The 27,209-nt window shown below is 33.4% G+C and overlaps 4 protein-coding genes across 5 annotated transcripts; 2 read left to right on the top strand and 2 right to left on the bottom strand.

Moving 5' to 3' along the window:
- Positions 1–1,190: 1,190 nt before the first annotated feature.
- On the bottom strand, positions 1,191–10,045 carry LOC130655360 (ubiquitin carboxyl-terminal hydrolase 14-like). 2 transcript variants are annotated; one of them, XM_057458111.1, is made up of 20 exons: positions 9,797–10,045; positions 7,317–7,360; positions 7,073–7,218; positions 6,682–6,714; positions 6,359–6,463; positions 6,181–6,284; positions 5,704–5,765; positions 5,397–5,464; positions 5,219–5,281; positions 4,401–4,530; positions 4,212–4,230; positions 4,008–4,090; positions 3,896–3,927; positions 3,709–3,774; positions 3,531–3,623; positions 2,811–2,927; positions 2,650–2,728; positions 2,316–2,423; positions 1,533–1,607; positions 1,191–1,453 (listed from the first exon to the last, which is right to left on the bottom strand). In XM_057458111.1, the coding sequence occupies exons 2-20, from the start codon at positions 7,330–7,332 to the stop codon at positions 1,392–1,394; spliced, it is 1,461 nt and encodes a 486-aa protein (XP_057314094.1). In that variant the 5' UTR covers positions 7,333–7,360; positions 9,797–10,045; the 3' UTR covers positions 1,191–1,391. The 2 variants fall into 2 exon arrangements, with proteins under 2 accessions (XP_057314094.1, XP_057314093.1); XM_057458110.1 differs by having other exon boundaries at positions 9,869–10,045.
- Positions 10,046–11,945: 1,900 nt separating this feature from the next.
- Positions 11,946–14,840, top strand: LOC130655342 (protein phosphatase 1 regulatory subunit 12A-like). Its single transcript, XM_057458084.1, has 2 exons — positions 11,946–12,104; positions 12,307–14,840. Exon 2 carries the CDS (start codon positions 12,340–12,342, stop codon positions 14,443–14,445), a length of 2,106 nt encoding a protein of 701 aa, XP_057314067.1. The 5' UTR covers positions 11,946–12,104; positions 12,307–12,339; the 3' UTR covers positions 14,446–14,840.
- Positions 14,841–15,410: 570 nt separating this feature from the next.
- On the top strand, positions 15,411–22,530 carry LOC130655348 (glutathione-specific gamma-glutamylcyclotransferase 1-like). Its single transcript, XM_057458092.1, has 3 exons — positions 15,411–15,529; positions 21,073–21,304; positions 21,424–22,530. Exons 2-3 carry the CDS (start codon positions 21,095–21,097, stop codon positions 22,030–22,032), a joined length of 819 nt encoding a protein of 272 aa, XP_057314075.1. The 5' UTR covers positions 15,411–15,529; positions 21,073–21,094; the 3' UTR covers positions 22,033–22,530.
- A 121-nt stretch (positions 22,531–22,651) lies between these two features.
- Positions 22,652–25,643, bottom strand: LOC130655347 (beta-2 adrenergic receptor-like). The gene is made up of 2 exons (XM_057458091.1): positions 25,567–25,643; positions 22,652–25,278 (listed from the first exon to the last, which is right to left on the bottom strand). The coding sequence occupies exon 2, from the start codon at positions 25,258–25,260 to the stop codon at positions 24,250–24,252; it is 1,011 nt and encodes a 336-aa protein (XP_057314074.1). The 5' UTR covers positions 25,261–25,278; positions 25,567–25,643; the 3' UTR covers positions 22,652–24,249.
- Between the last annotated feature and the right edge of the window lie 1,566 nt (positions 25,644–27,209).

Below are 27,209 nucleotides of genomic sequence, written 5' to 3'. Positions count from 1 at the left end.
AAAAAGAAGCCCTGGGACATAGTGTTTTTGATGACAATTTTAAAAATTAAATGACTCATCTTTAAAAGAGTAACAATAGTTTGAGTACACTCCAAAATTCGCAGCACTTCAAAACAACTAAAAAAATATTGAGAATAAATTAATCGCCCGGCAAAGAACGCCTAAAACCTTGTGCTAAAACTAGCTGACTTTTCTTAATGAGAACTATATTATACTTGGTTGGGAACAAGATTGCCTTTAAAAGCTGAATGCAACCTGAATCTCTGAACTTTTTTGATAGGCCCTGGGTTTGAGGTTACGAATTTTTTAAACAATTTCAACAAGTTTAGTTTACTTTTTCGTCTCGTACTTTGACTTTGTGTTGAAGGAAACTACTTTTATCAGAAGATTCTAGGAACGTTAGTACTGCTCCAAATTTACTTGCTGGATTTGTTTTTTGCTTTCTAATTGTGCCTAGCGCGAAAGTAGACCTGGGATTGAGGTTCAAGGAATCTATAATTTTGGCGAAGATTGAGCTTTTTGAAACTAAAAGCTATTTTCACACGTCGCGATGTTATCTACGAATTATTCAACTTAAACATAACACGTGTTTAATTACGTAGAGATTATGGATTAAATTTTTGCAAACATTTAAAGTTTCTCTATTGTTTTTGTTTTTTTAATATCGTGACAGTAGGTGAAATAAAAGGGCGAGTGGCAGTTTTATAAGAATACTCTAATTCTAACCAGGCTACTCATTATTCTTATCTCTCCATTGTTTTAAACAATAGACCTATTTTTTTTAACTTGAAATACCAGCCCGATATTCTTATAAACCATATTCTTACAAAAAGAGCGTGTATAGCAGCAGTGTTACAAACCGAACATAAAAAAGTACGTTATAAAGTACTTATTTGCAAACATTTTTGTTGCTAAGGATTAAAATATTTTTGTTGAGTGATGCTGCTTCCTATTTTAAAAAAATTCTGTAAAAAGATTCTATTTCTTAGACATTCGGTAATTTTTCTTAGAGATGGGTAGCGTAAAGAATTAGTCCATGTAACCTGAAACCTTTTTATTAATTTAATATTTTCAGTGTCTAGGACCGGACGCATGGAATCTCGATTTAATGGTTTTCACCTTTTCAAGGAAACAAGCCCTAAAATGAAAAGGTACCGCATAAGTGCCTGCTTTAGGGAGGTTCCAAAAAAAATGTTGACATTAAGTTATTTAGAAATCAGCATTCGGTACATTGAAAATGTGTAAGAAATGTTTAGGAAATAAAATGAATTCTCCTTCTTCTTCTTCTTCTTCCCCTTCTTGATAGCACCTCCACAATAATATTGCCAGGGTTTTCTAGTACAAAACGAGGTTGAAGCCAATTCACACTGGCGAGAAAAGCAGTGGCTCGTTTATTCAGTTATAGTTAACTTCTTTGGGGCATATAATAGAACGTAAGCACAGTGCCAATCTCCTAAAATATACATGAAACACAAAGAAGGTGGATTTATTCTGTAACCGTAACACGACAACAAGAAATTTCTGTTTTTTACCTCCTCCAGACAATTTCAATACATCTTGCGAGGTGACATTACTAACATTATCATCATCACACATAAGCCACTCGTCTAAAAAGTAAAGAAAATTAGCGAGTAATTTGCCTTCTTTATAAATTCTTTATTTGTTCATCAATAAAACAAAACAACAACAACAACAACAAACTTGATAAAACTTAAAATGTTGTGTCAATTATACATCGCATTCTATATTTTACTTTTAACGAAAACATCTGTGCGCAAATAAATTTTCGCGTACACTCCTTTTGTATGTAATAGATGTACTAATTTGTTGTGCATTTCCAAATTATTGCGCGAACTAGCACGCGGGAAATATGTTTAAATAGGTTAAGTTGATTGATCCACCTGGCAGTGATAACATAATTACACTGCTTCTAAAGTTGCAGAAATAACGACACAGCTGCTTACGCAATTGACGCAAACAATAAAATTCTCACCTAAAAGTTGAAGCAAAAAGTAAAATCAACGAATGTATGAATTACACAGTAGAAAATGCGAGTTTGATGGTGCAGAGGGCAAACAAGTTGGCGTGCGCTGCTCGACCTCTGAAGATTATCAAGATTGAAGTCAAACTCAAGAAGGATGCAAATATTCTCTACAACAACCTTTATAATGTGGCCATGTAGATTTGTCTTTTTATTTATAACGAAAAATTTTCCAATTTTGTCCTTAAAATAATTATGTTGATTATGAACTTATATACATCTATCACGAAAACGCGCGATTTTCAGTGTTTTAGTATAATTTTAGTGTCCATACCGCCTTTACGACGAACCCAAGCCACGTAATGGCCGGACGAAGAAGATCTTCCACGATGAGTTAAAACAGCTGACAGTTCATAGTATCCACTATTGTTTGACCCAATGTCTAAAAACAAGGAAAAGACTAGGCTAATATGGGATACAATTTTACATCAGGAAAACATTTCTATTTTTAAAATTATGAAAAAGTTAGAAGGGTCGCGTCTTTCGGATTCTTGCAACAAGAAATGTTGCTTTTTCACAAGTTACTTGACATTCTGTTTGTACAAAAAATATGGTTAATAACTAACCTTAGAAGCTTTGAAAAAATTGGGAGAAAAAATTACGCTTACCATCAGCAAAGGAACTAGGTAAAACAGTCTCTGTTTTGTTGCCATTTTCCTGTTTCTCATCTTTTATCATTTTTAATTTCTATTAATAAAAAAACAAAAAGTTACGCTGCAAACGTAGTGAGCTAAACAAACACGAGTCAGCGTTTAGAAGTGTTAGTAACCTTTTCAGCCACTTTCTCCTCCTCTTCTTGAAACTTGTCCCTCATAACCTTAAGTTTTGTTTTAAGCTCAGGACTGCATAGTTCATATACGTCTAAGTTGAGCGGAAATTTCACATCCTGAAAATACAAAATAGCCAGTTGTAGCGATTAAATGCTTCCTATGGCCACGACGGAAATATCGACTACTGATTTAAGACGGGAAATTTTCTAAAAAAAATGCGGTAAAACCAAATAGGGTACACGGGAAACGATGTCTCAAATCAGGTCAAAATCCACGACAGTGAGTTTGAGATAAAAAAAAACACAAAAACTATAAATGACCGTTTATTGCGCATGTGCGCAGTATAAATATTTTGAAATCATGGCAAACAGAAGCAACCTAACATGGAAAAAAAAAGCAACCAAGCTTTCACTTGCTAACCGCAAGGAGTTTTGCAATTCTCGTTGTTAAAATGACTTTTCAAGATCACAGTCATTTTTGTCATTGCTTTTACATGTTAAATGTTAAATTTTCGCAACATTTCCACTAACTGCGTGTACGAAAGTTCTGAATGGAGACCGCCTGACATATCAAACGCTACAAACACATTGGTTGGTAACAAATGCTTTAGTACAAAAGCTCTTAAATAGCAAAAGTTGGTTTAGTACAGGAAAAATTGTTTTCCCTGGAATGTTGAGTGTCGTAGTACTTAAAAACAGAAAAAAAAACTCGTCACATACCTTTAAAATTTTTGCGTTTACTTTTTCTTTTTCTTTGTAAAAAAAGCGTACGAATTGTATCGTCAAATATGCCGGTAAACGATTTATAACCGACTAAATTATCAAAATAAAAACATATATTACCAACGCATTGTAAGTGCATTATTTAGCACGAAAAAAGGTAAACAACGTAACGTACTGTTTTTGTATAAGATGCGTCCCTACCCAAAGATGGCGAATGTTTCGTTATAGATTCTTTCAGTCTCTACAAATTGCAAATAAAAATAAAACAAACAATAAAGAAGAGTAATCTGTTGTTTCATGCAAAGTACAAGTTTTAGTGATACAAAGTGTGTCAGTGAGACAAGTCCCAATGTTTTACTTACCGATACAAGACCAGTGTGCATGTATTTGACATCTGAAATAAAATACGAATTTCATCATCAATGATCAAAACATATCGGTTAGATGTGTGTTTTTCTTTTTACTAGAACTTACCTTGAGAAATAAAACAACTCAGTTGGTATAATTGATCTGTCGAGTGAGTTTCAGGTTCTTCTGCAGACTCGTCACATTTTAATCTGTATTTTTTTAAGTTCAGGAAAAAAAGCAGTTAAAAACATGCTAGAATGCTTTAAATCCAAAAAATCAATTCATTCTACTACAATACAAAGTAACGGAAAATTCTTGTCGAAAAGATACGATGATTTCATATCGATACCTATAAATAATAAAAAAATTATTTTAAAATCACTTCACTAACAACACCAACAACACTAACAACACCAACAACACTGCCAACAACAATAACAACTTATAAAAAAAGAAGAAAATATAAAAAAATTAAAAAAAGTTTAGCCTTAGTGCATGAAAATAGGAGAAAATTCATACCAAAGTATTGGTCAACCATAGATGCTGGTTTTGACGCTGCTTCTGCTGCAGGAGTTTCTTCATTTGGTTTAATTGAAGGTAACCTTTGATGCAACATGCGGACCAATTGGTTCCAGCATTCATTGGCATCCTAAAATAAAGTACACCTAGAAGATGCAAGCATTACGAAATATCTACCGGAGATGCAAGCATTACGAAATATCTACCGGACATGCGTATTTTTAAAGTCAGAAGGTTAGACTTCGTCATACTCTTCCGCATAAAAGGAAGAAATCCAAATAAAAGTAGATCAAAATCAAATGAAGCAGTTCAGACGATTCCTGTTGATTCTTAATAATACAATTCACACGTTTTGATTGGTTGAAATGCTACATTTCAACCAAAAATGCTACATTATGCACGGTTGCTAAATTACTTAAGAAACCAAAAGAAGAAGCAATTAATTATCTGTTTAAATTTCTTATTTTCATTAAGATTCACTCTGAAGTATGAAAAAATGAGTTTAGCTACTTCGGTTTTTTATATAAGCAAAGCAAGTCTAGTATTTTATTTCGGCGTCAGTGCCAAAGGTAAAAAAAAATTATTTTTAGCTTAAAAGTTGTTAAGTTCAAGCCTTGGTCGCTTAACATTTCACATGTTAATCCTAGCTAGTTGCTTAGCAATTGCTTAGATTTTGACCCAAATTAGTACTCAGTCTATTTCTCCGCTCAGCAATGTTGCTTGTAAAAAAGCGTTCAATCAAACAACAACTTGTTCTTTACAAGAGTAGCTACAACATCCAATGAGAAAGAAATAAAAGACTGTGAGATCAAACCTACTTGTTGTTGATAAACACCTTGCTCAGTTTTTTCAGCAAAATGAGGGAATACTGTGTGTAAAACCTGAAGCAGAAATATATAGATACGCAAATTATAACGATAAAGTTTGTTAAAGAACTACAACAGGTGAATTCTATGGTCAAAATTAAGCAAATGTATAATAATAGATATGCAGTACCTGTAAAAACATAATAGGAGGGAAACTATCAGCAGCTCTATCCATCATTGAATACAGATCTCTCAATGCTAAAATAATAAAATAATTTAAACTCATTGTTAAGAAAGTCCAACCAAAATTGCAATGTTAAATTCATTTGCACATTATAACAGTACTGACTTGCGATAGTTTATTGAGATTATCAGATAAACATCTTGTGCTACTTCCAGATATAAAAATCTCTACAGCTCTACAGCATGACAGAGTTAATATTAAATGTGAATTGAGAAAAAGCAGGAATTTCATAAAGGAATGTGTTGGTACTAACATATGGTGACAGCATCTGATGGATTTGCCATGATACCACCAAAACTAAGCTGTCCATTGTACCTTAACAAAAATTACAAAATCGAAAATTGATAAAAGTTCATAAAAACTCTTAATGGCACAAGAAGTTTAAGTTTCACTATTAAGCAACAAAACGTAAGAATAAACACACAATCATAGAGCATATTATATACACTAAAAGTAATGCACCAACTCTCTAAAAATTTTCTTGCTTAGATTAAAAGTTCATAAAAACTCTTAATGGCACAAGAAGTTTAAGTTTCACTATTAAGCAACAAAACGTAAGAATAAACACAAAATCATAGAGCATATTATATACACTAAAAGTAATGCACCAACTCTCTAAAAATTTTCTTGCTTAGATAGATTAGGTTCTTACTGTAAAGCTCTTCAATCAAGTAAGGAGCAACACTCAAAGGTTTCGTCTAATTCAAAATTAATTGATACCATTCCCTACCTTTTTAATTCTTGCTTAAGTTCTGGAACATTCTTTAAACATTGTATTGTAGCATTCATATAACATGTATTACCTAAGTTTGTCAATCCAGCAGGTAAGTCAGTCTGAATGAAGTTATTTAGAAAAATTAATGCATGTGCAGATCAAACAAGAAAGTCTGTAAAAGCAAATTACTTACAGCTTTTGCTAACTGAGAATCAGACATATCTTCTACAAATTGTGTTTTCTGAACAGGTGCAGCAGGTAATTCATCTGCACTTCCCATCATCAGTATGGTCATTCCCTATGCACAATAATAAACACATTAACAACAGTAACCATATCACCTTTCTTAAAACAGAAAATAACCTTTAAGTTTACTTTTTATGTTAAATTTAGTAGCATGAGTTCAAAGTTTTGCTTAATGAAAAAAAGCATTTGTATGTCTTCGCAAGGAATTCCAAATCCACTTGACAACTTTCCAAAAGAAGAAAAATGTGTGTGATACAAATGTAAACTTACATCTTTTAATACAAATCCATCCCAAGAACCATCCTGTGCAGTACAAAAACATATGTTAGACTAAGATTATGATTTGATATTAAACATTAGAAAATCAAGAAAACAATTGATAGAAGTTTAATTTAGTTGTCTCTGACCAGCAGTCTGATATAGCGTGTTTTCTGCAATTGCAGGCTGTGTGTTTAAACCGTAGCTTAGTATGCTGGAGACTATTAAAATATGACTCAATCTTTTCTGCTTAGTGAGAATAGTATTGACATTTTAGCCAGTTGTCTACTTGATAAATTGCTATGTTTGTATGACATTTGTAGATCAAAGGAGAGACACATGGACCCCGATCCATTTGTACGACTCTTATTAATAACAATGTCAATAGGAACTGAACCTTCACCTTCAAAGCTTTTCCTTTCGCCATAATTTTTTGTCGCTCCAGTGGAACACCTGACAGTGCGAATAATTGAGCTTGGAAAACTTCTGGAGCTTCCCCTTGATTGACTAACACATTATCAAACTTTGTCTTACCCCATTTAATGTTAACTAGAAAAAAGACATAAGAATGACATAACTATACTATATTTACTACACACAATTAACAAGAACAGTATCTAAGCATCTATAAGTATTGTTAACATTACCTTTAAAACTTGCCATTATTCAGGAAATGATAGCGCTTCTAAGACTAGAACAAACAACAAAGGACTACGTACAGAACCCTGATGTACACCAACATTTACACTAAATTCATCACTAAGTGAATCGTTAATCCTAACACAACTTCTAGCATTGCTGTACATAGACTGTACCATCGTATGGGTAAATTACGCCAATGAGAGTGCAACAGCATGTACAAGGATATTTTTTTTCATAAAGCTATCTTAACAAAAGATAACTCTTCTTAATTACCAGCACAGTACATCCCATTCAAGCTGTTACTCAATTAGGTTGTTTAAATTTTATATTATTTATATACTGTATGCTAAGTTTTGCCTCTTTCTTACTTACAAAGAAACAACTACATAATGTGTACTGTAACCACCTCCTATTATTTTAAAACATTTTGATGAAGAATCATATTTCCACTCAAAAACATTTATTGTAATAGCTATAGGCAGTAACAACCAAATTGTTTTCCTAATGACGAAAACTGCATGTGCAAGTAAGATAGTGGCAAGTTACATTATATCAAAATAATTGATGAAATTTATTTTAAAGAATTGTTGAATTACTACCAAGACTTTTTAAAATTTTTGTAAACATGCCTAGGAGCTTGCACTAAACCCTACCAAACGTTCATTCACCACTGTAAATAATAATATCCATAGTTTTAAACAGTGAAGCATGGGAAAACTTGCATAACATGCTTTAGCAAAATAAATATTATTTGCCTTTACAAGTAAGACAGTCAGGGATAACTGCATATTAGGTTATGCCATAGTCTAATTAGCTATCTCCAAGATTTCTTTCTCTTCTAAACATGGTTTTCGCTGCATATCGCTGCTCCCTTATTCACCAAAATTTTATTAGCTAATATAAAAACATTCTATCAAACCTAGCTGCTTTTGACGGTCCATTATTATTTGACGTTTCATTATTATTTGTTTAGTTTGTTTTGACTTAAGAATACATTAACTTTGTTACGACTCCTTTGTTTCACAAACAAGGGTGCCGACTCGCTGGAAACACCGCAAAACCACTGGGGCTGTCGGACGTCTTCCGGTGTTTCAAAAAAAACTCAAAATTTTGCCCGAAAAATCCGAATCAACCCGAAACAACATTTTTTTTTAAAATATTTATTACCCAGTATTACATATAATTCATTATTTTAATGTTGGGCAGTGGTAGCGGAGAACTAACGAGCCATTGACTAATTTATTAGACCTAGAATGAATCCACTGAGTCAACGATCCAACGACTATTTCCTAGTCCCCATCCCCTCCTACGTGTGGTAGTCTTCAAGCTACCGCGGAAGAATACAACAAGAAATCACTAAACATAATGTTAGGGTTAGGGTTTAGGGTTTATTAGCTATGTTGGTTCGTTGGCTATGTCAGTACTGGATCTTTCCCTGATCAAGTGACTGTCCCCCGATCGGGGTAAATCACCCGATCCAGTGAGTGCGCAACCACCTGATCAGGAGAGACTTACCTGAATCGGATGAGTATTTTTCTTGCTTAAAATCGCTTTTTTAAAGTGCAAGACGCTGGCCAAAAGTGCAATTTAATTTTTGTTTTCATTAAGTCATAAACTTATTTTGCGCCGTTTCACCAATAAAAAAAATTCACTGTGGCATTCTAATTGATAATTTCTTGAGTTGGATTGACTACATGGTGCATATTTTCAGTCTAGGTTGCAGATGTTGAGGCTTTGAAGCTCATTTTAGTTGTCTTATAGACATGTACTTGGAATTAGTTTAGTAAGAAGCCAGTATAGCAAGCTATATAGAGAAAAATGTCCATATTTTTATCATATCTGACACAAAGTATAGTAGAGAAATATTGATATCTTTAACATAGCTAGTTAGTTGTCTCTAGAGCTTAAGCTGACTTGCTAGGCAAGAACTAAGTCTCTCATATGCCCCTTTGGTTTGTTATGTATTTAGCTAGCTAAAAATTTACCACCAGATATGACTCATTCAATCGGGTGGTCATGAAAAATTGACGCCAGTGCTGACTCACTCGAACAAGTAATTAACTCAATCGGGTGACACTCCACCCGATCTGGGAAAGATCCTGTACTGTATGTTGGTTTGTTGGCCTGTTGGATTGTTGGCTATGTTGGTTGTTTGGTATATTGGCTATGTTGGTTTGTTGACTATGTTTGCTTGTTGGCTAAGAAGTTGGTTCGTTGGCTATGTTGGTTCGTTGACTTGTTGGTTCGTTGGCTCGTGTTGGCCACAAATTAAAAAGCTGTGATGGTATTCTAAAGTTGCTCCCAATCTGCTAAATAGGAGTTGCTCTCCGAACTAGTCTATGGAAAATGTTCTAACTAAAGCTACTATCCTAATTTGGCAAGTTCCAGCCAGCTAGCTCTAGCTAGCTATTCTATTTAGCTCCCTCTATATGGTTTTAGAGGCTAGCTGCAACAAGTTAACAAACGACTAACGACTCTGGTATACCTGTTGGGTAACATTGAAAGGTTATACCGCTTAAAATTATTAAGGTCAACCACATAAAACTCAAACACTAACAATGCAAGCAGGAACCACCAACACAAAAATGTTCAAACTTATGCTAGCGCCATTTTATTATTTTCGTGTTGGTTGTAACATAGCTTCAGCTGTATTGCTGTCTCAGCACTTCTGGTGTGTTGCACCCACAAAATTTAGAGAAAATAGGTTTAACACAACAAAGAAAACCTTATCAATTCGTAAAAATATAAAAATCATTACAAATGCTTGACTTACAGAATACCTTTCAACAAACAAATTAAAAATATTTATAATTAAAGATTATTTGTTATGATGATTGCAAATAAAACAAAGAGAAACCCGCCCCCTTCCCTCACCCAAAAAAACCGCAACCACAACTTCTAAAATGCATCGACAAGAATTTTTTGGGCAATATTTTTGCAAGTTGTAAACCTGCTACGACACTTTCTAGAAAGCAGCGCCCACCAACTACTGGAAACCTATTCTCAAAATGATCCGCGCAGGGTCAGGGTAAGATGTGTATTTTTCATTGTATTTATGCAATTGTTTTTAAGAAAAATACTATGAGAATACCTGTAACTTACTATAGCTAGGTATTTTGTACTTTCATAAAATATTGCGTATGGGTTGGGGAATAAATCCCACAATGAGAACGTTCTTATATCACTAACAACATCAGTTACACCACCTTCATCCTCTCATATCAAAGAGTCAAAAATAACGGGGAACGAGGGTGCATGAGTTACCAGATTAGCATGTTTTCATGGTCCAATTGCTGACCAGAGAAACATAATCTCTGCATATATTTCGGTCTTTCATCATGCTTTGAATATAAGAAATTTAGTAATCCTTTTTTTTTCTTAATCGTTATATTTATAAGAAAAACATATGAAGTACACTTTTTATAAGCAACCCCAATTTCATTTTTTAGCCTTTGTTACTAAGAGCAAAGTTTTGACTTCGATCTCAATGTTGCAGAAGCGTAGAATTCAACATTTGGCTAATTTTGCACTCTGATATTTTATTTACCAAAAAAAAATCATTTCATTATTCCAAAAAACTGCTTTGTCAGTTTGTTAGATTACCCTCTTGATTGTCTAGATTTAAGCGTCAACTGCTTATTTTTTTTTAAATTTTAGCCTTTAACTAGTTGCTTAGTTTTCAGTCCAAAAAAATCCTTTTTAAGAACATCTTTTCAAAAAAGTTTTTTTTTTTGGAGATCAGTTTTTCACAAAATTGAAAGTGATAATTGTCACTTTAAATTATTCTTTACTACTGCATTTTGGTGATTCTTAATAAGTTTTTATTTCATTACATCAGCACTTTGTTATGCTGATCATCAGAACACTTAATAAAAGCGTTTCAAATGAGCAAGAAATACGACGCATAATTGGGACATAATGGGTACCTTAAATGTATAAATTTCTAAAAAACAAAGGAAAAGCACTTTCGACTTAACTCTCTTTTTGTTTCTTATGAACTGACTTCTTTATTATTTCAAATATTTATTTTGCTGATTTTGGAAAGTAATCTTTAAATGCTCTAGAGATAAACTACAGGGTTCTTACAGTTTAGGGGAGGAACATCAGGAAATTTTATTTAACGATTGTAAGCCTTGCGAGCGTTACCACTAATATCAACTTATAGCACTTTTAGAGATCTTTGTGCCGGCTGGAAATGTCCTTCTTCAGTTAAAAAACTCTACGAAATCGTTATCTCTTTCGTTAACTAGATATCGCTTCTTAAGTTAGTAATCAAAAACAAAATGTTGAAAGAATACTGTTGTTGTATTCTTCCTTTAAATAATAACAAAATATTGCGCTAATCGAACGAAATAAAAAAAAAACACAAAAATATAGGCAAAATGAAGAAAGAAGAATTAGCGAACAATTTTTAATTAGAATTCAGCTTAATTTTTAATCGCTGTAGAATTCCCCAAAAAGAAGATTTTCTAGCAACATTATCTGTCCATTTTATTCATTTAAATCTGAAGGAAAAATGAAAAATACAGTGAAAAACATTTGTTAACGCAGGTGTTCCACGAATAAAATATTCATATTATTTCTTTGTTTCAACCCTCTGACAACACGAATTACACACGTGTGTCTTTAAGTAATAAAAGAAAGAAAAAAATGTTGGCTGTTATAATACTGTGTGCGTTCGCGTTTATTTTTTAAGTTTGTGTTTGAACAAATATATCTTGAGTTAAATGAAGTGAAGATACATGTGAGAACCTTCGTAGATTTGAAAGATTATCTGCTACTTGTCTCGACAGGTATGTAAGTATTATTTTATTGACTGATACGTTTTTAATTTATCATTACTGTCAAATAATAAAGTTTCTTGTAAATTTTACCGCAAAAAAATCAGTAACTGTTATAATGCGAATATACTGAATGGAATCAGAAAAGATAATAGCGTTTTTTTTTGTTTTACTTCTGAAGTGAAACAAATCTTACGTCTCATGTTGTATTTAGATTCTGTTGAAGACAGCAAATTAGAAACTAAAGATGGAATCACGTCTTGTCGACCATGTTAATCCTTACACCAATCAAATATTTCAAGAAGCTATTATCAGGAACGATTCTGCTGTAGTAAAACTGCTACTCAAATATGGAATACATCCAAGACGGAACGAACGTAATAGACAAGGTCTAACCGCGTTGCAACAGAGCGTTTTAGACGGTAACGGCAAATTAGCAATTGTCTTATTAGAGTCGAGTGCTGATATTGAAGCGAAAACATCAAACGGGTGGACGTGTTTACATATAGCATCAGCACTGGGCGACTTAGATATTGTTACCACTTTGATAAATCACTGCGCAGACTTGATTGCTTTGACTAAAAATGAAGAGCTACCAATTGATCTTGCAGCTACTCGTGAAATCAAGATAAAGTTAGCAAGAGAGATGTCGCGTGTTGGTTACAGTGAATTAGCACAATGGTATATGAGAAAACTCGCAGCACGAGAGGGGGCTTATTATGTTTTATCGACCAACACACTTTTAGATTTAGCCTGTGATGATCACTACGATAAATCCTATTCAACAGCATATCCATATTATGTTCGCCACTACCACGAAAATAACGACGTTTTCCTTCGCTCGCCTGTTAAGCAATCGCAAAATACTGCATTTTGGCCAAAGCAGGAAAGCGAAACGTTAAGAAACAGAAAAGATAACCTGCGGTTGGAGGTGACTGAACAAGAAAATACATCTTATTTGACGTACTCGAGTGGCTACCTTAATGAGGCTGTGCTCAACCGTAACTCAGGAGAATATACACGCATGAGAAACTCAACATCGGTTTCCTCTGGTGAATCCCCAAAACGCAAACTAAGTGCGTTGACACCAGATGAAATAAAAAGCTCAAGATCAATGGTTTCAATAACGGAAACTGGAACGGATGGAGATCCTCCACTTCGTTATGGCACACTTAGGAAAAACAAGAGGAACAGTCAAAACATGCAAAGAAAGCCAAGCAAAATAGAACTTCATATTGACTACACTAATTCAACAGAGGATGATGATGCAGATGATGATGATGATGATGCCGATGATGATGATTATGATGACGGCGACATTGATGTCGAGAGGGAGAGAGAGAAGAACCAACCGGTAAACGTCATCAAAACTACCACGCGTGTGACGGAGTCAGGAACTTATATTGTATCTCAACCAGTGACTAAATCATTTGAAACATACAAAGAAGGAGACGTGCTAAGTTCGGTACAGGATCAACAAAAATATCCAGTTCCCAAACATGGGAACACAGAAATAACTCAAAAGACTGTCTCCCCCTTAAAACAAAAGACGACATCGCAAGTTTCTGATACTTTTGATTACAAAGAGTTAAAAAGTCGGAACGTTCGTTTTAAAAACTTAGAGTCATCTAATGAATTTTGTAACTGTCCAAATTGTAAAAAGATGGGATATGCCTTTTCACCAGATATCCGTGCATCAAGTCGAAAGGTAATCCATTTAGGTGAACCGATTGTTTTCTCTCCTGAAAAACAAATGCCATATGGAATGGTACCAGCATCCAGTTATTATCATCCACATTATTACCCAGCCACCACTATTGAAAAACATATGTATTTCGATACTGATAGAGCATATAAACCAAGAAAGCGTAAGAATAAATTGATTTCTGGTATCAAGTCAATGTTTAAAGACAACATAAGAGTCCATCGAGCAAGTTCTGGACAAGCACCTGTGATGGATGATGCCGGGATATTGTTTTCTGTATCCATACGAGATCGGGATAAATCTAACATGATCCAACAGCGCCATGCTGTTCGGAAAAGCAATTCTTTTTCGGGTAGCAGAAGAGATTATGTATCTGATGAAGTCAATGTTTATCCTCACAATCAAGTCGTTTCACCACCTATCCACTTTTCTGATTCATATATCATGACGACGAACGAGGAATTTTACGACGATTACCCGTCATTCACTGATTCAAGTCCGCAAGATTTTCTAAACGACTTAGTATTTGACGGGCCTAATCGATCTGATTATCAAATTAACCCACAAAAATTTCTTGGAATATATCAACAGAAAAATACGCCCAAAAATGAAGAACATAACCAAAAACATTTTGGAAAAAATCCATAAGATTTAAACGATCCGCGCTTAAAAAATCGGCAGATTGAAGAGTATCAAGGCTCACATTCAATAGTTAGTGACCCGAAAATCAGCGATGTCTCATATTAGCTCAGGACATGTGAACAGCCACAAGTCGCATGGCTACAGTTCCTGTTCGTCACCAGAGTGTCAATGTTGCAAAGAAACATCAGTTTGGAGGAAAACACTTTAAGAATAAACCTGTTTCATGAATAAGATTTGTAATATTTTCTAAGTTAGTTTTTTGGTAGCCTTTTGCCGCGTGTCACGTCTTGTGTGTATTACTAATGTCTGTCACACACTTCTTGTTGTACAACTGTTGAGAGATCTAACTAAGTGTGATACAGACATTTTAAATTGATATAATAATTCTCCTAAACAACCCACATGCTTCATTTTATTATGTTTCAACACGGGATACCCAGGGTAACTTCTGCATTTCCTGCCAGCAACTACTAACCATTCAAACAGAGATATAGAAAATATTCTTTGAGCTAAAAATGGCCATAATATAGTTACAGGATTGTCATTTCTGTTACTAACTGCTACAGAAATATGGAACTGGTGGTAGTTCCAAAGTTTTTTCGTTATATGAAAGAGGTTTTTTAATTTACCATTTTTCATAACACACAGGCGTCTATTAGGAGTCAAAATTGTCCACCGGGGCTACAAGACCTAACCTTGGGGACCGGGTTGAGGTGTTATGTATATTTTGGATGGCCTGCACCGGCACATAAAAACATGTTCTTTCTCTAAGGCCATTTTAACTAAAAAGGTGCATAACTTTATGTAAGTTATTATTTTATTTTTTCTTTAACAAACAATCAGTGTACGTCATATTTCCAATGGATTGTTTTGCATTGTATAAAATATTTTTATAGGTTCGTTTTCATGCGCAGATGTTTTTTTTTATTTGTCATTGTTAAGATTAAGATTAAGTTGTGCAACAAAACAAAATAGACATAAACTGAGTCACGTGACCTTGCATCACATCATACTATCATTTTATAAAAAATCAGAAAATATATCTGTTCCAAACATCTGATAATTTCCGTCTGTTCATCACAGGAAGATTGTAAGTAACATTTAATATTTAACGTCTTAATTTTATAGCAGAGACTGTCGTTTGAACGTAGCTTATCCCTCGTACGCCAATTCAGACAACTCGTGCATATAAGGCTTGTGCAGCATTCTGGGAATGCAAACAAATTCTGAAATATCCCACCATGCCTAACATCGATGTAGTTAAATCGCATATATGCAAAGTACACGTTTTGCCACTATCGTTACAACACTGACTTTTTGTTTTGTTCATAAAATTTTCATTTCAAAATCAGTGTTCAAGTTAAGAAATCCATGCAAGAAAACAAAAAGGATTATAATATAAAGAACCGTGCGCGACGAATGAAAAATGAAGGCTCAGAAATATAAGGACTGGCAATAGTAAAGTAGAACCAAGTAATTCCTAGCAAGCAGAAGCCGGCGTGGTTACATGTTACCCTTTTAAATAAAAAAAGAATTAATTATATTTGTTCAGGTGAGTGAAGCAAAAATATTTTCCGATATTGACCACGTGAGAAAAGAACAATAGAATTAACCAATCAACAAGCGCACTCAGGGGCAGAGAGATTGTCTACCCATTACCCTACACAAGTTCATCAGTAATAAATTTTCAAATGTTGACTATGAAATTATAATAACAACAATATTGGCGAGCAAAGATCTGTGAAAATATATCGACAATATGTTAACTCCTCCACCGCATCCATCCATCCCCCATCCCAGTCATCTTAAAAAATAAACTATCCAGCCTTGTACAGTTTGTGATGGGAATTTGGATTAACCCTATTCCTACTGGGCTGTTTGAAAGTTACCCCCCCCCCCCCCCTCCATCCCTCTGTAATTTCTATAGTTGTCGCTCAATAGACATGAAAGTTTTCCCAAGTGTTGCCCAGAACTTAAAGAAGAACTAACGAAAAAACTTACATATCTGTTGTTTCGTAATAAAAACATTCTTAGAAAATCAACATGGCATAAAAAAAATTTATGTCGAAACTTAACTCAAATCGAAAAAATTTGTTGGTTAGCAATACTATGACATACAGTATTCTCTCAAATTAGCGGAAACCGTTGGTGCATGAACAAAGTGTCCGCTAATTAGAGGTGTCTGCCCTTTGGAAAGTTTTGCAATGTAAGCTCCAAATTTGAAGAAAATGCGATTTTGTATACGAAATGTGTAACTAAAAAAAATTAGCGGGTATTGCGCCGGAATTAGACACGAAAAAGGAACAACTAAATTGAACGTAATATAACTTTTTTGAAAAAAAAACAAACAAATATCAACATCATAATATCAACTAAATTAACGAAAAGGTTTTTTAAAAAACTTTACTTGGAGAAAAAAGAAATTAAAAGATTGGTGTTTTAAGTTCCTGACTCGAATAATTTTATATCTGTCCTTAAGTGAGGGTAAAGAACTTCTATTAAAATCTTTCAAGTTAAAGCGCTTCATGTTCTTCCCGAATACTTCGATTAGCTGAGGTTTGTGGAAAGGGGGGGGGGGTAATCGTCGAGATGGATATGGTCTGGAAATACCAGTTATATATACGTTTTATGGACAACAAAAGTAAAAGCCGACATTTCTTGTAAAATTTCAAAGTGTTTAAAAAAAATATTTTAAAATTAATCAATTTTTCCTTACTTTTGTATGGTGTTCCCTAATTTTTTGGACTATTTCGGTTATTTGTAATTGAAGAGAAAAAAAGCCTATAGTTGTCATTACATGCAAAAAAATTTTCCCGCTAATTAGAGGTGTCCGTCTTTTAGAGTGTCCGTTAATTAGAGAGAATACTGTATTTTCTGAAAAAAGCTATCCGGAAAATTAAAATTAAATAAATGGCAAGACAAAGTAACAAAAAGTTGCACGAAAGGTATGGGAGTGAATAACACCACACCACACCAATTCTCATCCCCTCAGCTCTTTGAGATAAAACTTCGAAAGTAATTTTTTGAAACATATTTTCGCAAATAAGGTCAAAAACTTTACCCAAAATTGTCTAAAATTTTATTTTTTAGTTTACTTTTGTGGATAATAAAAAATATTGTAATACTAGCCAGAGGATCCACCATTGAAAACCACAAGTAAGAGCATAACCCAACGTTAAATACCCAATGGAGCAATTAATAAGAACCGTAAACTGTGCCAAACGTTCAGAGGAAGCGCTCTCTTGTACAGGTATGCAACATGTCGTAAATTGAGTGAAGCGCACATAACATTATGGTGTTTCGGGAGTGATATTTTTCGGAAAATATAGCCGGTGAAAGTTCAAAATGAATGTTAATCAGGCTGAACGCTTCGAACAGGTATACAGGTATATAAACGTGGGATTAAAAGGGGATGTAAGCTTTAAGCAAATGTTTTTGTTTTTTTTTTTGCTTTTTCGGATATATTTCTAATTTTATATTTTAAAAGACGAGGCAAATTTGGTTGCAAGTGTACTTGTGCATGAATTAGATTTTTTTGGTCATTGATATTTTTAACTCCTGGTGTGATTCTGTAAAATGTTGTACGGTTGTTGAAAAGGATAATGCAAACCAAGTTATAATGGGGTTACCAAGGCAAATAATAGTACAAAAGCCTCGTTTACCTTCTTACACGGTTCTCTGGAATTTGCTAATTTCAAGAGTAAATACAAAAACGCACGTATGAACAGATACATCGAAACATAGATGTATCTGTAAAGTGTGTATAGTTTTTACGTTTTGTTGAATAGCCAGTTGATATGCCCACGTGGCTGCTCTCCCACGCAGATAGTGCACTTTCCTTCTATCACTTCCTGTCAACCACGCTTCCAGGTGAAAAAAGTAGAAGAGCCATGCGGACAAGGCTGTAGAATGTCTGTAAGTTAAAATTGCTGCTTTTGGAACAACCTCAATTCCAGACCTTGCTTTTGAGAAAGCCATACAGCAAAAAGACGCCAGACGCCGTCCAGTTCTAAAGCAAGTTAGGTATGTCCGTTATAGGCACGTGCATGTTTTTTCATAGATAAGTGTATGTTTTTTTATTTTACAGCCTGGAAAATTCTCTAACATTCAGTCATTCACGAACATGCAGTAATGTACTGCTTGCCTTCGTTTGTGGTGGGAATATACAGTTTAAATATATAGCCTAACAATTCATTTGTTAGGTCCTTTGATACATGCTTTAAACTTTTTGTTGTTGTTTATAATGCCTTTTTTTGTTAAAGTTCAGTTAGACATATATCATAGCGCTTTTTAGTTCCTTTTTAAAAGTGATCAGGCTGACAAATGACTTAATTGGAAAATATATCTATTTTTTTGTTAAAACTCTTTTTTATTTGTTTGTAAGTAAAAGATTGGTGGACAAGACAGTTACTGTTAATTTTTTGCTTTATTAAAACATATATTTAGTTGAGAGTGTTAAATGCAACTCAATTTTGTAAATGTATTTTTTTGGTTAACGAGAGGATGTAATTTTTAATGTTGACAACAGTTAGTTAAAATTTGTTATCAGTTTGCATGGAAATTTTCAAATCGTTTTTACTTCAATTAAACGATAGCATTTTGGAAACGCCGCCTGATTATTACGGGTAACCATGACAACCAATCAATTAAGTTTTGGACCTAATTCTGTCGTACTGTCGCGTACTATGATATCCTCATCAATTAACTTTAAAAAAGACAATCCTCTGCGATATAGGTTATTTGTTGGTAAGCCACCTTAACAGTACAGAAAAAAATTGGTAACGAGTCAATACAATTAGAATTATCGAATTGTTAAAACTCCGTATATATTTAGGAAAACTGAATATCATTAAAAGGAAATCTCAAGCTGTGTGATTTTTATGGCAGTACATATATGAACATATTTAACTCATGATTATATGCATACGTTTGAAATTGGTTAGTTAACTTCGTGTAGTGTTCATAAAAATAGTAATTAGGTTAAATGGAAATCTGTTATATTGTGCTTTACAAGCTTATATTTTTTTAATTTTGAAATTTATTGTGTTGTATCAAATTAAGGCGAATAGTGTTTATTTGTACTTCGAAGTCAGACATCTTGAAAATAGTTGAAGAGCAAAGCAGATGTTGTTTTATTTGAATATTTTTTGCTGATATTTTGTCAAATATTTGTCCATCATTCTTGCGTTTGTTCAAAATTAATTTTAATAACATTTCTGTCAACAAAGTGTAGAGAGGTCTTCCAGTTGGACTTGTTGTGGTTGTGGTTGTTAATTGTTTCTATTGCGGCTAATTGTTACCAACTGAACTTGCCTTTCTTGGAGCGATAAAGACACCGTTTTTCATGGAAGCAGCTAAGACTTTCACTAACTTCTTAGTCTTTCAATTTTCACAGTCATAAAAAATCAGAAGGATAACGTGTTCAGTACAGTAATGTTATACCGAAATCCATATTATTATTATTATTATTATTATTATTATTATTATTATTATTATTATTATTATTATTATTATTATTATTATTATTATTATTATTATTATTATATAATTTGAATAAACTTTAGTTAATTAGTTAATTAAGCCTAGGGTTGCTCTCAATGAAAGCGTTCATGTGGTGGCAGTTTCTAGTCATTAAATGTCAACACTCAATTATGTCAAATTCCATAGCATTAAAGATGGCAGCGTATTGGTTTGTTAGAAAAACTATCCGTCTGCAAAACTTCTGGAAGTTGACTCGTCTTAACTTCAAAAGCAGCCAAAATGCCTTTATAATAAATAAGAAAGGTCGGTAAAAACTTTTAGTTGACAAAAAATATACACCAGCAGCACCACAAAGGGTAATCACTTGTACCTGCAAAATTTTGCAAAAACATGGCCACTATTAGCCAACTAACTGATTAAAAATACTTGGCGAGTTTATAAAGTTTATAAAATAAAAAATATATCAAAATGAATTTAAAACTTCTCCTTTTCATATAATAATTTCAACTAACAAAAGGTTTAACTAAAAAGATCTAAAATTTTGGTTGGTACATATAGACAGACTGACAAGGTACAGGCGCTGTGACTAGAAAAACTTTCCAATGCGCATACGCAGATGCTAAACGCGGAAAGCTGTGGGCAAGAACGTCTTAGTGATAAGCGGTCTTTAGTTGATAAAAAAGTGACCAATTTGTGTGCTAGTGATACGCTAAAATGTTCTGATTGGTTAGCGTTAATTGACGCAAAAAGATGTGGTTGTTGCTGTGACAACACAAAATACCACATACGTACTCCCAATTCTTTGTTGTTAGAAAACGTGTTTTACTTCTACCTGGTAACTTCAAAACAGTTTTACACCACAGACAGTGTAGCACGTAGCAACTATTCTGCGAAAATATGAGATTGAAGAAACGCTGCTACATGATTGGTTTTTGTTTTAAAGATTTGTTATTTCTAAAACACAAAGAACGAACTAAAACAAGACAAAACCGACAAAATTTCAACAACAACAATAATTTTTTAGCTCTAGCATCTTAAAATCGAAAAACAAAAAAGTTTATTACCGAAGCTAAAGTGCTAATAAATTATATAAAATAATCATTAAATATTAAAAATAAAAAAAAAAATTATTTTACCTTTCTTGTATCTTAGGGAATTAACAATTCTTACAAAAATGGTGGTTATTGATGATATTTTAAACGAGAAGGATGCACTTTACATATTTGGATATGGTTCGTTGACATGGAAACCTGACTTCGAATATGATCACAAAATTATCGGGTATATCGAGGGCTACGAAAGAAGGTTTTGGCAAGCTAGCACATATCACAGAGGCACAGTTGAAAAACCAGGAAGATGCTTGACACTAACAAAAGTAGACAAGGTACTTGTTATAAAGTAATCTATACGTTCTTCTATATAAATATTTTCTTAATCTCGCTTTTCATGGGAAAAGACTAATACAAACATATATTGAGTGGCATTATTTTTAATAATTTGTAGGGCATTTGTTGGGGAATAATATATGAGATTCGAGGACCATTAAAAATCGCAAAAGCATTAGATTATCTCAACGTTCGAGAACAAAAACTAGGCGGTTACGAAGTGTTTGTTGTTCCTGTGTATCCAAAAGAAAAAGAGGATGTAGACAAACAAATCTACTCCGTTGTTTATGTTGCTACAGCAGATTGCACGGGCTTCCTTGGTGGTGGACCAATCTCCGTACTTGCAAATGACATTGCTACAGCGATAGGAAAGATTGGTCATAACATTGAATATCTTTTTAGATGTGTGGACTTTATGAGAGAGAGTCTACCTGATGTGGAGGAAGAGCACATGTACGCCTTAGATAAAGCAGTTCGCGAGATAATAGGACTTCCTACTGATAACATTTTGCCTTGGAAGCAGTTACTGTTGGATTCCTCTTTTAGACGACTTGTAAAACCAGTGGATTATAAAGCTAAGTGGAAAGTTGCGATTTCAGAGACAATGAACAAAACACCAAGTATTAACAGATGGATCGAACTTTTGAAAGAAATTCAAAAAATGAAGGAAGGAGGTGTCAGTCCATTGGTGAATGCCAATCTTGGTGAATCTGCTTTTCGGTATTAATGCGGTGTTAATTTGTTAGTTAAATTAAAATTATTGAATTTAGATAAGCATGTTATTAGAAGGGCAAACATATTTTACCATCCACAAAAACAATAAAATAAATCTTAGACAGATGGATAAATTAGGGTCGAAGTTTTTTTAGATTTAAGAAATCAGTCCTGCCTTTTTAAATGCATGACCTCTTAAAATCAAAGAATCTTGTGTGCAAAGATATGAAAAGAGTAGTTTGGATGTTTTTGAAGAGCCTGGGTATAAACTATCAATTTAGAGTAGAATTTTTATATTGTATTTTATACAATTACATTTGAAAAGGATTTCAAATTTAAAAAATCTTGTAGAACTGCTTTATATAATCTTTTCGAAATATTTGATAAAACGTATGTTAAATCTGTTGTTGTTGTTATTATTTTTATCATGTGTTCTTTTTATGTATTTTACTATAACAGGATGTTTCGTAAAACAATGTGGAAGTGAACTGTCTGTTCAAGCATCTTTGTACCTGCTAATTTAGTATTTCAATTCTAACTGACACTGCATGCGACTGCACGTATTTTTGTAATCGTAATCAGCTTATAAGAAATTTACAAATGGCTTACCAGGTGACAGGATAACCCCCTGGATAATTGCTCCCCGGGAAAATTTCTCCACGCTAATTTCCATTGAAAAATTGCCCCACTCATTGGCCTATATAACTACCTTTTAATAATAATTGATCCTTCGTAACTTCCACTTCAGAACAATTCCTCTACAACAATGTCCCGCCCCACTTAAATATCTCACATCTAGGACACTTTGCTCTGGATAACCCCACCGCTGCAATTCCTTTCACAATACTATAATTTTATCAGCAAACAATGTAATAATTAAATAACAAAATATATCATAAGAGTCAGGATTAAAGAATGACTTAGAAGATTAACTCGCTAAAAGACAGACTTTCTCATAAATCTAGGGAGCCTCCAGAAAAAAGTTATCTTGGACGTAAATTGTGCGGGGAGGTAGGGGAATGGGCGGGGGCAATTTTCCAGGGGAAGCCAATTAGCCATGAGGATTGTACAATTTTAAATTTTAGACTAACATAATTTAAAATACTGAAAAAGCAATGTAATATATATTTGGTGCATTTTCTAACTAAGATTTTTAATAGTACATGTACTTTTCGCACTTTTCGGAAATTTAAAACCAAATTCGCGAAATTGAGTACCCGCGAAATAACCTTTAAGACAATTTATAAATGTGAAAAAAAAGCACGAAAAAAATTCAATATATTAGACCAAGAGGGAATTAGAGGGCAATTTAAGTAAATTATCAAACGGTGTGGCTAAAGCGATAAAGAGAAGAATAAGAAGTATACTTCTGTGGCAACCTTGTCCCCAGGGCATCTTGTATCTTTTCTAACATCGGGATGGCGATGAAAAAGTTGTTCGTCTCGCCGTCCCGGTTATAGAAAAGAGACAACAGGCCTGGAAACGAGGTTTCTTCTGTGGATGTTTCATTGAGAAAAGGCTTTTCTTTCAAAAACGATTGATAACATTTTTTACCTCGGTATCGAGAATTAATACTCACAAACCGTTTTGCAGATCTTCATCCGCGAAAATGAATACCGACGAAATGTAATATTTTCCCGCGAAATTAACTACCCGCAAAAATCAGTGCCATTAAAGCATTTTTTACACACACAGAATTTATTCAAGAAATGCATTAAGAACTATTAGAACTTTTACTTTCTGATATAAAAGATGTGTCCGCACCAAATTGTTTTGTTATCAATTATCAATATGTTTTAAGAAAATCAGCATGTTCTCGGTAAAATAACTTAGCGACGCTAAATTTTATCGGATTATTCAACAAATCTCTTTACTTGTATTTAGCATAAGTTGCTTATAATAAAAAAATTCTTTAGCAAGTCACATGAGGTGGTGTATGTTCTCCACCGTTATAAATCCTCGTTCATCGGCTTTTTATTTTGGTGTTTGTTGAATTTTTTTATTTTCAAACATTGTAAGTAGGAGAGATGTACTGTGGTCAATGATGGAGTTTTGACCATTTTTGCCGTTACTTTCTTGTACAGTGCAAAATATGTAAAATTGAACTAGCTTCCATTAGTTATTATTCCATGATTGCATTCTAAAAAAAGCCAGTAATAATACATGATTACAAAGGATTAAGTTGTTTAGAAAATAATTTACAATAATTATGTGCAGCTTCACACCATTTTCACGTTGTTGTTGTTGTTGTTGTTGTTGTTGTTGTTGTTGTTGTCGTTGCATTCTCTACAGGTTCAATTTGAAAGATTATACCTGACAAGTGTTCAACATCTTTTTGCACCGTAGTACTTTCAACGGAATAGCTAGCGTCCATTGCAGCATCGCGTTTTCTACAAATTCTTTTTATTTCAGTTTTAACATCTTTGCTCAAAGCGACGTAAATTAGAGGATCGCAGATATAATTAAGACTTACTAAGCACCAGCTTATGTAATGATACTCCTCTGATAAAAACTTTTCTTGTACTTTCATATAAAAGCAAGAAACCACAGAAGGTAACCAAAAGATTACAAATGATAACACCATGCTCATGCTTATACGAACTAGTCTGCATTCTTTATGCCTTTGCATATTTTTCCCGCGCTCTGTCTTACTCAAGGTAGCTGATACAAATGTTTTAGAAATAGCTTTGAGCTGCCTCTTTGCTTCGACGTATATAATAATGTTTGAAATAAGCATAACGACAAAACCAGCAATAATTACACTTAAGAAAGAAAAATGTACAAGGTCGAAAGCGATTAAAATAGTGCTGGTATGTCGAACGACCATAAGTATGATAAAATACAGAACAGTGATAGACCATGCTGCACATATCGTAACATAGACATGCTTCGATTTCAGCTTGTTCTGGTAGTAAAAGGACCATTTGACGGCTATTAATCGATCTAATGTAACTACGATCAAATTGTCCAACGACAGCAACATTAAGACTGATATAAGAAAAGCAAATGTCATATGTGAGTCAAAATTCATTTTTTCGTCACTAATATTCACGACGCTGTAACAAAAAAATGAAACGCAAACACACATATCAGAAAACAATAAGTTTAGTAAAAACTTGTTTGATTTTCTTCTGCGTAGCCTGCGGTTGCTCATGATGATGAAGGATATGGTACCATTCAAAACTATTCCAATTATCGAAAGTATGACCATTGAAATGTTTGACAAAAGTGCCATTTTCATTTTTATATCATGCAGTTCCTAAATGATATTATTCGTATACGAACATGCTTAGAACAACAACAAAAATAATAAGTAGAACAACCAATTAACTAGATATAGTATGAATAATATCACGATTTAACAGAAAGTTTGTTGCCAGAAATCCAGTCATATCAGTTTCGAAGATTGCATTTGAGTTTAAAAATCTTATGTTTCATGGGTATTTAAAGCTTAAATGATACCTCGCGTATATTTAAAAAGGAGATTTCAAAGAAGTTAAGTAAGAAATAAAAAATCGCCAAAATGGCTGCGACTCCTTCGTATTACCTTTGCTGTCCCTCTGAAATGCTCTATCTGTTTTTTATGTCGATGAAAGTCGTTTTATTCTACCTTGTCAGTTAAGAACTCTAATTCTATAATTTTTCTATTGTGTCGTTAACAATAGCTGGAGTTGATTTTTCTTAATTAGTTTGTTAATTCCATTTCTTTGAAAGCATATTTATTACAATTAATTTTTAGAAAAATAACGGGACCAAATATTACGTTACCAAAACTCGGAATTCAAAAACCGTGTTTTTGACGTTTACTATTGTACTGTTTTATTGAATTAGTTTAAAATTCAATTAAAAGCGTGGTAGTGGGATTCGTAATAGAGAAAAAAAATTAAACTCTAAGTCGGAGTGTTTATTCACGGTTAGTCAGCTTTTTTACAAATAGGAAAATAGCATATCTAAGCAGAAGCTTGCAGAGATTAAACGCGAAAGACCAACTGTGTTAAAAAGTGTGAGAGAAGACGGCTCGTCTCCAACCTCGTCCCCAGACTATTTTTCTTTTTCAGGTGGCCTTTCTGATATCAAACGATATCAGAAAGGTCACCTCTGTGATTGATTTACCTCTTTTGGTGTCGTGAGACCCGACACAAAAAAATCCACTTAAAAAGAGAGAAGTTGAGAATGCTATAGTTCTCCATAATCAGACATTTTCATATATTAATTAAGAAAGTTCAGGGAAAGACAAAGCCTGATTATTTGTCTTTTTTATGAAAAGAGAAGTCAAGACAAAAACCTGAATTTTTGTATGTTTTATTAAGGGTTTTCGAGGAAAATTTAAGATATGTGGAAAAGTAATATAGACTTCTAAATAAAAGACAACTAATGGTTCATAAAAAGATTAGTAGTGGAGCAAGATCAATGTTGGCTTTTTATTTATCTCAGCTTATCTTTTTTAATAAAAAAAAAGAAATATGAAACACTGGGGAGACAGTTATGTTGATAAAAAAATCAAAAACAAACAAGAATTCCCAAAAAATTTTAGGTGACAATAATTTAATCTCGCAGAATTCGCGATTGGTACTCAAACCTACGAAACTATATCCAGGGAAAAAACGAGACGTGGAAATTCACAAAACTATAAAAAATTGTCTAACCCTGCAGGCTATTTTTTCAACAAAAACCCGGTAGTAGAGATTTGACTAACGTTATTATTGGCCCTCTTCCACAAAATTTAAACTTCGTTTTTGGGGTATTTAACCTGCAGAAGTTGACGAATAGTGTCTAGCGCGAAATTTAATATCTTTAAGGAGGTTATTTTGTTTTGGCGTAACTGTAAAATAATAGGAACTACCTTAAGTTGAATAATTTTCACGATATATTTTCGAGGTCAAAAAATTTCGCGAAGATCAATTTTTGCAAATCAGGAAATTTTTTAAAAATTTCACAAAAATTAATTTTTGTGAATCGGATTTCAGATTCTTTGAGAAGAATTTTTCACAAATGGACTCTTTTAAGATTATTGTGCAAATAATTATTTTCGACATTCTAGCATTCTACAATTTTTTCCTAATTTAGGTCTAGATTTACTCAAACCAGCCCAAAGAGGAGATTATCATGGGTACTATTATATTATTAATATTGGCGAAATGTTAAAAAAAGCAGAAAGATGTAATAAAGAAAGCTTGTAAATTTTTTTTT

The sequence above is a fragment of the Hydractinia symbiolongicarpus genome, chromosome 8, assembly GCF_029227915.1.
Source record: "Hydractinia symbiolongicarpus strain clone_291-10 chromosome 8, HSymV2.1, whole genome shotgun sequence".
Taxonomy (NCBI): domain Eukaryota; kingdom Metazoa; phylum Cnidaria; class Hydrozoa; order Anthoathecata; family Hydractiniidae; genus Hydractinia; species Hydractinia symbiolongicarpus.
Note: the sequence above shows the minus strand (reverse complement) of the source record. Positions and strands in the feature narration are given on the sequence as shown.

Coding starts and splice junctions, on each gene's coding strand:
- LOC130655360 (XM_057458111.1), bottom strand. Junction 3,624..3,708: donor ACGCATCTTATACAAAAACA/GTACGTTACGTT, acceptor TTGATAATTTAG/TCGGTTATAAATCGTTTACC. Junction 1,454..1,532: donor ATTGAAATTGTCTGGAGGAG/GTAAAAAACAGA, acceptor TGTATATTTTAG/GAGATTGGCACTGTGCTTAC.
- LOC130655342 (XM_057458084.1), top strand. CDS start 12,340: ATGGAATCACGTCTTGTCGACCATGTTAATCCTTACACCAATCAAATA.
- LOC130655348 (XM_057458092.1), top strand. CDS start 21,095: ATGGTGGTTATTGATGATATTTTAAACGAGAAGGATGCACTTTACATA. Junction 21,305..21,423: donor CACTAACAAAAGTAGACAAG/GTACTTGTTATA, acceptor AATAATTTGTAG/GGCATTTGTTGGGGAATAAT.
- LOC130655347 (XM_057458091.1), bottom strand. CDS start 25,260: ATGAAAATGGCACTTTTGTCAAACATTTCAATGGTCATACTTTCGATA.